The sequence below is a fragment of the Piliocolobus tephrosceles genome, chromosome 1, assembly GCF_002776525.5.
Source record: "Piliocolobus tephrosceles isolate RC106 chromosome 1, ASM277652v3, whole genome shotgun sequence".
Lineage (NCBI taxonomy): Eukaryota > Metazoa > Chordata > Mammalia > Primates > Cercopithecidae > Piliocolobus > Piliocolobus tephrosceles.
This window is the reverse complement of record NC_045434.1, coordinates 88,611,980-88,622,883: the sequence shown is the minus strand read 5'-3', so window position 1 is coordinate 88,622,883 and position 10,904 is coordinate 88,611,980. Positions and strand designations below refer to the sequence as shown.

The 10,904-nt window shown below is 48.8% G+C and overlaps 2 protein-coding genes across 8 annotated transcripts in view; one reads left to right on the top strand and one right to left on the bottom strand.

Moving 5' to 3' along the window:
* The window catches only part of MINDY1 (MINDY lysine 48 deubiquitinase 1), a 12,268-nt gene extending 7,306 nt beyond the window's left edge, over positions 1-4,962 (top strand). For 2 of the 6 annotated variants that reach the window (XM_031936009.1, XM_023213649.2), the window contains 6 exons: positions 605-763; positions 1,265-1,367; positions 1,713-1,855; positions 3,256-3,447; positions 3,750-3,905; positions 4,162-4,962. In XM_031936009.1, the coding sequence (XP_031791869.1) occupies positions 605-763; positions 1,265-1,367; positions 1,713-1,855; positions 3,256-3,447; positions 3,750-3,905; positions 4,162-4,242 (834 nt within the window). In that variant the 3' untranslated portion in view covers positions 4,243-4,962. Of the gene's footprint in view, positions 1-604; positions 764-1,261; positions 1,368-1,712; positions 1,856-3,255; positions 3,448-3,749; positions 3,906-4,161 lie in introns of all 6 variants that reach the window. The other 4 variants (XM_023213645.3, XM_023213646.3, XM_023213647.3 and 1 more) reach the window with 4 other exon arrangements.
* A 959-nt stretch (positions 4,963-5,921) lies between these two features.
* The window catches only part of ANXA9 (annexin A9), a 15,337-nt gene continuing 10,354 nt past the window's right edge, over positions 5,922-10,904 (bottom strand). Inside the window, exons 13-14 of one of the 2 annotated variants that reach the window (XM_023213651.2) lie at positions 6,879-7,001; positions 5,922-6,302 (exon numbers count right to left, since the gene is read on the bottom strand). In XM_023213651.2, the coding sequence (XP_023069419.1) occupies positions 6,240-6,302; positions 6,879-7,001 (186 nt within the window). In that variant the 3' untranslated portion in view covers positions 5,922-6,239. The remainder of the gene's footprint in view (positions 6,303-6,878; positions 7,002-10,904) is intronic. The other variant, XM_031936011.1, reaches the window with a different exon arrangement.

The window sequence follows — 10,904 nt, the reverse complement described above, 5'->3', positions numbered from 1 at the left end:
ATAAATAAATAAATAAATAAATAAATAAATAAATAAATAAATAAATACTAAGAGAAGCTTTTGTTGTTCTTCAGAGGTTTCCTTGAACCATGATTTTATTCTGCAGGAGTCAAAGGAGAGTTTATCTTTGTCCTAGAAAATATGTTCATTGGCCGAGTGCTCACACCTGTAATCCCAGCACTTTGAGAGGCCAAAGCGTGAGGATCACTTGAGGCCAGGAGTTCGAGGCCAGCCTGGGCAACATAATAATACCCCTGTCTCTACAAAAAAAAATTTTTTTTCAAGAATTAGCCAGGTATGGCGGTGCGTGCCTGTAGTCCCAGCTACTCAGGAGGCTGAGGTGGGAGGGTCACTTGAAACCAAGAGTTTGAGGCTGTAGTGAGCTAGGATCACACCACTGCACTCCAGCCTGGATGAAAAATGAGACTTAAATTCTAAAAGAAAAACAATGTTCATAGAGAAGGGTTGAGGCAAGGGAGAAATGGAGTGACTTGTAAGAGAATCGCGAAAGAAAAGCAACAAGGTTAATTTTTACTTTCTGGAGGTGGGAGTGGAGTGGTGGGAGAAAAGGCTAGAATGTCCATCATCTTTTTTCTACCCCTAGAATGTGGATGATGCAATAACAGTGCTGCCTAAACTGGCCACAGGTCTGGATGTCAATGTGCGATTCACAGGCGTCTCTGATTTTGAGTATACACCTGAGTGCAGTGTCTTTGACCTACTAAGCATACCTCTGTACCATGGCTGGCTTGTTGATCCACAGGTGAGGGTGGGAGGGCCCACTGGGACCTTATCCAGCTTAAGCTGACATGAGAGAGGCAAATTTTTGTGGGATAGAGGTTAGGGAGTTAGGGGTTAGATTGGCTTGGGAGGGAAATAGGGTTTGGAGAATGGACCCAGTACAGAATTCCTTGAATTTTAACCAATTTTGGGGATAACATGCAAATACAAGCAAACTACATGCAAATAAATAGGTCAGTTCTTTAGACATCAAAAATTCAGGAACCAGATGGGTTTGGTGGCACATGCCTGTATTCCCAGCTACTTGGGAGGAGTTCGGGGCCGGTCTGAGCAACATAGCAATCCTATGATGAATGGTTCCTGAAATTTTTTTTTTTTTTTTTGAGAGACGAAAAAAAAAAAACAGTGTTTAGGAACCATTCATCATAGGGTTCTAGACCTTGTGAGCTTTGTTCATTTCCTTCCTTAAAAAAAAAAAAAATCCCAATTTTTTTGGTATCCTACCATCCCACTACCCAAGCAGAGTCCTGAGGCTGTGGGTGCAGTTGGGAAATTGAGTTACAACCAGCTGGTGGAGAAGATCATCACCTGCAAACACTCCGGTGACACCAACCTTGTGACAGAAGGTGACATTCCTCCCCTTCTCATGAATAGTATGTGGAGGGAATGATGGCTACTTAGGCTTATTTTTTATTGTGTGTCATCTCCCACCACATCCCACTAGGTATAAGCTTCACAAGAAGGAGCTTGGGGAATTTCTGTTTAGTTCATTGGGGTATCCCCAGTGCCTGGCATGAGGTAGCTGCTCTATAAGTATTTGTTAAGTGAATGAATACAGCCAGGTTTCAAGAACGGGACGTCAGAAGGTGGGACTGACCCCTGGGGCTTTTGACAGGGGCTCTCTGGATGGTCCTTCCTGTTGTGGACCTTGAATTCAAGCCAAGTTTCCCCCAACTTGTCCCCTCTGGCAGGCCTGATTGCAGAGCAGTTCCTGGAGACCACCGCGGCCCAGCTGACCTACCACGGACTGTGTGAGCTGACAGCAGCTGCTAAGGAGGGTGAACTTAGCGTCTTTTTCCGAAACAACCACTTTAGCACCATGACTAAGCATAAGGTAATGCGGGTTTGAGGGCGGCGGGCTGCGGTGCTGTCATTTCCTGGTGCCTTTTTCTCATGGGTCCAGCTGGGATCAGCTAGATTAAGCCGTAGTAGCAAGTGACCCGTCAAATCCCTGTGGTTTACCACAATAAAGGTTCATTTCCCGCTCCTGGTGCTTGTCCACTGTGGACTGGCTATGGTTCTGTCCCATACCATTTTCACTCTGGGACCCAGCTGACAAAAGATCCTTTATCTGGAATATATGTGGGAACACAGAGAGAGGGGGGCACTGTGCATTCATGCTTAGAGCTTCTGTTTGGAAATGACACATGTCATTTCTGCTCACATCTTCTGGCCAGAGCAAGCCATAAGGGATAAGCATGCCGTCGATGGGACAGGAAAGTCCGATCCTCCCCTAGGAGGGGGCAGTGAAATTTTTGAACAATGCTGGTCTTCAAAAGTTAGAAACTGCCAAAGTTCTCTAGGATTTGAGCAGCAGAGGGAGGGGTCTCTGGTTCTTTTTTTTTTTTTGAGGTGGAGTCTCGCTCTGTCGCCCGGACTGGAGTGCAGTGGCCAGATCTCAGCTCACTGAAAGCTCTGCCTCCCGGGTTTATGCCATTCTCCTGCCTCAGCCTCCGGAGTAGCTGGGACTACAGGCGCCCGCCACCTCGCCCGGCTAGTTTTTGTATTTTTAGTAGAGACGGGGTTTCACCGTGTTAGCCAGGATGGTCTCGATCTCCTGACCTCGTGATCCGCCCGTCTCGGCCTCCCAAAGTGCTGGGATTACAGGCTTGAGCCACCGCGCCCGGCGGGTCTCTGGTTCTTAAAGGATTTATCCTAAGAGCCATCAGGCAAGCCCAGAGAACAATGGGAAATGGGGGGAACAGGGTCTTGTGTGGCATCTCAGCCCCGACGACTCCATGCCACGCTTGGCCAGAATGACCACTGTGCTCACACCCAACTGGACATACACTCAGACATCCCTTTCTTCCCCCCAAGGCCACACATATTTATAAAAGGTCCACATGCTGAGGGGCTGGGTGCGGTGGCTCATGCCTGTAATCCCAGCACTTTGGGAGGCTGAGGAGGGCGGATCACGAGGTCAGGAGGTCGAGACCATCCTGCCTAACATGGTGAAACCCCATCTCTACTAAAAAAATACAAAAAATTAGCCAGGCATGGTGGCGGGCGCCTGTAGTCCCAGCTACTTGGGAGGCTGAGGCAGGAGAATGGTGTGAACCCGGGAGGCGGAGCTTGCAGTGAGCGGAGATCACACCACTGCACTCCAGCCTGGGCGATAGAGCGAGACTCCGTCTCAAAAAAAAAAAAGGTCCACATGCTCATACCGAGATTTCTGGCAATGAACTGCCTCTGTATCACCTGTCCCCCCAGTGAGCTCTGTTCTTTTCTTTGTAGAGTCACTTATACCTACTGGTCACTGACCAGGGCTTTCTACACGAGGAGCAAGTCGTATGGGAGAGCCTGCACAATGTGGATGGAGACAGCTGCTTTTGTGACTCCGACTTTCACCTGAGTCATTCCCTGGGCAAGGGGCCTGGAGCAGAAGGTGGGAGTGGCTCCCCAGAAAAGCAGCTGCAGGTAGACCAGGTGTGTAGGGCACTTAGGAAAAGTGCAGAGAGCACATGTGCCTCAGAGAGCTTTTTGCCACATACATTTTAACCGCTAGAGGCCATGTGAACCCATGCCTCTTTCTCTGGGTTACCTCAGATCGTCTCCTCACTTGGTGTGTATCCTCTGGCACCACAGATAATGCATTTGGCTGTGTGTGCTGCTCCGTAGGGAGAAAGAGCTAGAGAATTTGAGGGATGTGGAAAAACTGATTTGGAAACCTCGCCTGAATAGCCACAGCTCTGGGCCTCAGCCCACTGTACAACTCTTGTTCTCCCCAGGACTACCTGATTGCTCTGTCCCTGCAGCAGCAGCAGCCACAAGGCGCGCTGGGGCTCACCGACTTGGAGCTGGCCCAGCAGCTTCAGCAAGAGGAGTATCAACAGCAGCAGGCAGTGCAGCCAGTGCGGACGCGGACACCGGCCCTGTCACCGCAGGTGGGCTGCTGCCCGGGCGCCCACACTCCCGGTTTCCACTTCATGCTTTGCCGGGTCCAGAACACCTATTATTCCTGCACTGGTCTCTTCAAGGTTTCTTCTCTCAGGGCCCTTCCCCTGCCTGTACCTCTCCCCTGGAGTCCCTTCCTATCTTCCTCTCCCTACTCCCTGTCCCAATCCTGACTCCCCTCCTTCTAGAATCTCTTCTTGTGCGTTTCCAAGGAAGTTCAGTGACCGATTGTTAAATTCGATACAGGGGAGAGGAGCCACATCTGGACGCCCAGCTGGGGAGCGTCGGCAGAGGCCGAAGCACGAGTCAGACTGCATTCTGCTGTAGCTCTGCCCCAGTGCCAGGCTGGCCTGCCCCTTCTTCCAGAGGCTATGGCTAGTTGGCTTGCTCCCCCGCCTCCATCCCTGAGATGTGCTGGATAACTTATTTATGGACTGTTGGGGATCAGAGCAGGCGACAAATGCCAGGGTCAGACTTGGTAATGTCCTTGACCTCACGTGCTGCTGCCTTCTCTGCCTCCCACCCAGGACAACATTAGGATTGGTGGGTTTCTGGTTCTCAACTTCCGGCCCCTGAATAGTCACACGTATATACAGACCAAGGCTCTGGGGTGAGGTCCCTATCTGGAATGCATCTCTCCTGCTTCCCATCCCTGTTGCCTAGATGCTCCTGATCACCTAGGCAGGCCTGTCTCCAGTTGTTTCAGAGCTTAATTTGGGTTTCTATCTCTGTTATTTGTAATGCCTTCCTGGGGTTTGGAAATAAAACTTCTGGCCTGGCACGGTGGCTCACGCCTGTAATCTCAACAGTTTGAGAGACTGAGGCGGGCGGATCACCTGAGGTTAGGAGTTTGAGACCAGCCTGCCCAAAAAGGTGAAACCCCATCTCTACTAAAAATACAAAAAATTAGCTAGGTGTGGTGGTGGGTGCCTGTAATCCCAACTACTTGGGAGGCTGAGGCAGGAGAATCACTTGAACCCGGGAGGCGAAAGTTGCGGTGAGCCAAGATCGCACCACTGCACTCCAGCCTGGGTGACGAGCAAAACTCTATCTAAAAAAAAAAAAAAAGAAAAAGAAAAAAACCTTCCTTCCTGAGATCTGTTGCTTGCCTTAGCCTGAAGCAATGCGGTTAAGTATTTGACCCAATTGAAGAATGCAAAAAGCGGGAGGTGGGTCAGAGGCAGGAAGGTGGTTACCTGTCTTGTCTTTCCCCTCCCCTCCCCTCCCCTCCCCTCCCCTCCCCTTCTTTTGAGATGGAGTCTCTGTTGCCCAGGCTGGAGTGCAGTGGTGCAATCTCAGCTCACTGCAACCTCCACTTCCCGGATTCAAGCAATTCTCCTGCCTCAGCCTCCTGAGCAGCTGGGACTACAGGCATGCCCCACTGCACCCGGCTAATTTTTGTATTTTTAGTAGAGACAGGGTTTTGCCATGTTGGTCAGGCTGGTCTTGAATTCCTGACCTCAGGTGATCCGCCTGCCTTGGCCTCCCAAAGTGCTGGGATTACATGCGTGAGCCACTGCGCCCAGCTACCTGTCATTTCTAATATAGCCGGCAGGGGGAACCAAAGCCTGACTGTTTTTGTTTCTGTTTTTGTTTTTGTTTTCTATGGGAAATAGTGCTCTCATGGGAGATGGGTTTCCAAATCTCTGGTTGGACACATGCATTTGAGGGTTGTACTCTCCACTAACCCAAGAATTCCCAGCTGGGAAGGGTAGCTTGACCCTCCGCTTGCTTCCCAGTTCATACAGGTGGTCCTTTGCTCCCCCTGACCATTTCTCACCTTGTTCTTCTGGTGCCTGTTTCTCAATTATTTTGCCTGAAGTTTCCTGGAGAATGAGGGTGAGGGGAGACATAGAGAGGGTGGGTGTTGATTACTGTAGCTCTAAGGCAAAACAGGATTCCTGCTGAATAGCCAAGTGCACATCAAAGGCACCTCCAACTCCAATGCCCCTTCCAGGTCCATGTCCTGCTCCACCCAAACTTCAATCAGGGAACACAAACAACAGTGAAGTTTGCCAAAAGAATTCAAGTATCAGTGAGATGTTCTGGCCAGGGTACAGGAGGGATGAGTGAGGCAGAAACTATCAAAGAAAACTCATTTCCCCACACCCAGGAAGGAGCTGGATGACCCAGGTACAGATATAACTTTGAGATCAGGAAAATTAAAGGATTTTAAAGAAACAGTTCCAACCTCAACAAGAAGCTACAGCATGTGGTGCTCAGTGAGGGGTTATCCTACTTGGAGGCCCAGCTGGTCTCCCACGTTCAGCCAAACACGGAAATCTCAGATCCTCGGATGTCATGTGGGGTGGGGCAGGGAAGTCTCACATGTCTTCAGCCCTGCACAAGGCCAGGAGGGCTGACTGGCAATCCCCTTTCACTGCATCCTGCAGACAAGGGAATTCAGTGTTAGAAAGATCCACCACTACTATGGCCCAAGTACTCTCTCCCCTCCTTTGGGTTGGTCCATCATAGTTCATCTGGAAGGGAAGGGTCCTTCCTAGAGCTCAAAGTCCTGCACTGCATTAACCAGAGACTCCTGGGTTTTCTTTTTCTTTTCTTTTTTTTTTAAGACGGAGTCTCGCCCTGTTACCCCAGGCTGGAGTACAGTGGCATGATCTCGGCTCACCGCAACCTCCACCTTTTGGGTTCAAGTGACTCTCCTGCCTCAGCCTCCTGAGTAGCTGGGATTACAGGTGCGCACCACTATGCCTGGCTAATTTTTGTGTTTTTAGTAGAGACTGGGTTTCACTATGTTGGTCAGGCTGGTCTCGAACTCCTGACCTCGTGATCTGCCCGCCTTGGCCTCCCAAAGTGCTGGGATTACAAGTGTGAGCCACCGCCCCTGGCTGACTACTGGGTTTTCTATGGGGCAAGAATATACTCAGCTCTGTGCAGGGAGTGAGGGTGGAGGTGAGGAGTGAAGGCCTGGGGCTCCAGGCTAAGAAGTAGCCAAGTTTCACCTGGAGAGAAGAGTAGAGGGACTTCCCAAATTTCTTCTTGAACTCAGCTCTGATACTCAGGAGGTCGGTCTCACATCGAGAGATAAGGATGCGAATCAGGACTTGGTAATTGGGCTCAGTTTCCTAGTAGGGGAAGAAACAGATGGGGGGTGGTTAGTGAGGGTCTCACTGAGAGTAGGGGTTGAATGGCATGGAGGGTTATTGCAGAACGGGGAGCCAAGGTGGGAGTCAAGGGATAAGAGTGTACATTATATATTATCTCGGGACAAAAGTTATCCTTGTCCATCCTCATGGAAGATGACACGGCAGGAAAGATCAGTCTCTATGGGGGGCAGTTTGAGTATTTATTTCCTTCTACATGTCTTTCCTGCCCCTACCATTAGCTTAGAGCTGTGTACCTCCAGAATTTGATGGTGAGCAGCTCCAAAGATAGGTACATCAGGGAGGCTAGAAAAGATTTGGTGCATATAAAGACTGCCAGCATGAAAACCAGGAAAAGTGCTTTTAACTTTCAAGTTAGTGAATATCCAAGGAGAATATACTTGCCCTACCCCCAAACTGAGCTGATGGGGCTATGATAGGGAACAAGGTTGTGTGACTTCTGGTTCTGATTCCAACCCAATAGGGCCATCTCACAGCCCCATCTCTGCATATTAGTGTCTCCGGTTGGACCCTTAGGGTGCAACGTTGCTATCTTCCTCCTGTACATGCAGCAGGCCTGTTTTTTGGCTAAAGAAAGTAAGGAAAGGTTCAGTTTGGAAATAACAGGCCAGGCACAGTGGCTTACGCCTGTAATCACAGCACTTTGGGAGGCCGAGGCGCATGGATCATCTGAGGTCAGGAGTTCGAAATAAGCCTGACCAAGATGGTGAAACCCCGTCTCTACTAAAAATACAAAAATAAGCTGGGTATGGTGGTGGGTGTCTGTAATCCCAGCTACTTGGGAGGCTAAGGCAGGAGAATTGCTTGAACCTACAAGGCGGAGGTTGCAGTGAGCCAAGATCGCGCCATTGCACTCCAGCCTGGGCAAGAAGTGCAAAACTCTGTCTCAAAAAAAACAAAAACAAAAACAAAAAACAAAAAAAAAAAAGAAAGAAAAAAGAAATAACAGGCTGGGTGTGGTGGCTCATGCCTGTGATCCCAGAACTTTGGGAAGCCAAGGCAAGCAGATCATTTATGGTCAGGAGTTCGAGGCCAGCCTGGCCAACATGGTCTCTACTAAAACTACAAAAATTAGCTGGGTATGGTGGCGCCTATAATCCCAGCTACTCAGGAGGGTGAGGTAGGAGAATTGCTTGAACCTGGGAGGCAGAGGTTGTAGTAGAGTAACCACCACTGCACTCCAGCCTGGGACAGAGTGAGACTCATCTCAAAACCAAAAAAAAAAGAAATAACACAGATACAAGTCACCAAAATCCTGAATTATAATTGATTATAGGCCAGGCGCAGTGGCTCAAGCCTGTGATCCCAGCACTTTGGGAGGCCAAGATGGGCGGATCACGAGGTCAGGAGACCGAGACCGTCCTGGCTAACACGGTGAAACCCCGTATCTACTAAAAATACAAAAAACTAGCCGGGCGAGGTGGCGGGCGCCTGTAGTCCCAGCTACTCTGGAGGCTGAGGCAGGAGAATGGCGGGAACCCGGGAGACAGAGCTTGCAGTGAGCTAAGATCCGGCCACTGCACTCCAGCCTGGGTGACAGAGCGAGACTCCGTCTCAAAAAAAAATAAAAAATAAAAAAAAATTGATTATACTAAGTAATGTGTTGTTATGAGAGATTTCTAAATAAAAACTTTTTGGCCAGGCGCAGTGGCTCAAGCCTGTAATCCCAGCACTTTGGGAGGCTGAGACGGGCGGATCACGAGGTCAGGAGATCAAGACCATCCTGGCTAACATGGTGAAACCCCATCTCTACTAAAAAATACAAAAAACTAGCCAGGTGAGGTGGCGGGCACCTGTAGTCCCAGCTACTCGGGAGACTGAGGCAGGAGAATGGCATAAACCTGGGAGGCAGAGCTTGCAGTGAGCTGATCCGGCCACTGCACTCCAGCCTGGGCGACAGAGCGAGACTCCGTCTCAAAAAATAATAATAATAATAATAATGATAATAATAATAATAATAATAAAAACTTTTAATTGTAACATTCCTGTTTTTTTTCTGTGCACCAGTGTTGTCATCAATTCCTAATATCCTCATTTTCAGAGTTTCCTGAGTCACTTGACTCACAAGACTCTTCCCAGAACTGCCTACAACACATACTTTGGGCATCCCCACAGATCATAAACTCCTTTGACAAAAAAAAAAAAATGAAGTAAAACAGGATGCTCCAATTCATTTAGACTCATTACCTAATTGTCAGTGGACCTAATGTCTACTTCATTTTAACTTTCATGCATCATTAGTTTTGTATTGTCGTAAAGATTGCCAATTGCTCCCCAATATCCATTCTTCTCTTCTTCCAACGCTTGTTACTCTAAAGTTACAGAATTGGGCAAGAGTCACTCATTAGCTGAATACTCTCATTGTTGTACAAGTATTCTTTTTTCTCGCTCTGTCGCCCAGAGTGGAATGCAGTGGCGTGATTTCAGCTCACTGCAACCTCCCCCTCCTGGGTTCAAGTGAGTCTCCTGCCTCAGCCTCCCGAGTAGCTGGGACTACAGCGTGTGCCGAACACCCAGCTAATTTTTTTATTTTTAGTACAGATGGGGTTTCACCATGTTGGCCAGACTGGTCTCAAACTCCTGACCTCAAGTGATCTGCCTACTTCAGCCTCCGAAAGTGCTGGGATTACAGGTGTGAGCCACCACACTTGGACTTAAATATATATATATATATGTGTGTGTGTGTGTGTGTGTGTGTGTATTTTTTTTTTAGATGGAGTCTCACTCTGTCACCCAGGCAGGGGTGCAGTGGTGTAATCTCAGGTCACTGAAACCTCTGCCTCCCAGGTTCAAGCAATTCTCCTGTCTCAGCCTCCCAAGTAGCTGAGAATACAGGTGCATGCCACCACACCTAGCTAATTTTTGTATATTTAGTAGAGATGGGATTTTACCATGTTGGTCAGGCTGGTCTCGAACTCCTGACCTCAGGTGATTCACCTGCCTTGGCCTCCCAAAGTGCTGGGATTACAGGCATGAGCCACCTTGCCCGGCCTAATTATAATACTTAATCATATACCTGGCATTGCATATGGCCCCAGGATCTTCATTGGGAACATTAATTTTTACTACAGATTGGTCGAAATTTGTCCTGAATCAGTTGCTGATTTTCTGAAGGTCTTTTTTCTGATTATTCTTCACAGTCTATGTTTTCATATATCTACATATCTCTCATAAAAGAAAAATACAGTCTGGGTGCGGTGGCTCATGCCTGTAATCCCAGAACTTTGGAATACTGAGGCTAGTGGATCACCTGAGGTCAGGAGTTTGAGACCAGCCTGGCCAACATGGTGAAACCCCGTCTCTACTAAAAATACAAAAATTAGCTGGGTGTGGTGGTGGGCGCCTGTAATCTCAGCTACTCAGGAGGCTGAGGCAGGAGAATTGCTGGAACCCAGGAGGCAGAGGTGGCAGTGAGCCGAGATCATGCCTTGCACTCCAGCCTGGGTGACTGAGCAAGGCTCCCTCTCAAAAAAGAAAAAAAAAAAAGTTCGCCACCAGCCTGGCTAACATGGTGAAACCCTGCTTCTACTAAAAATAAAAAAATTAGACAGATGTGGTGGTGGGCGACTATAGTCCCAGCTACTTAGGAGGCTGAGGCAGGAGAACTGCTTGAACCCAGGAGGTGAAGATTGCAGTGAGCCGAGATCGCCCCACTGCACTCCAGCCTGGTGACAGAGTGAGACTCCATCTCAAAGTAAAAAAAAAAAGAAAAAGAAGAAGAAGGCCGGGTGAAATGGCTTCACGCCTATAATCCCAGCACTTTGGGAGGCTGAGGTGCGAGGATCATGAAGTTAGGAGTTAAGGACCATCCTGACCAACATGGTGAAACCCCGTCTCTACTAAAAACACAAAAATTAGCCAAGC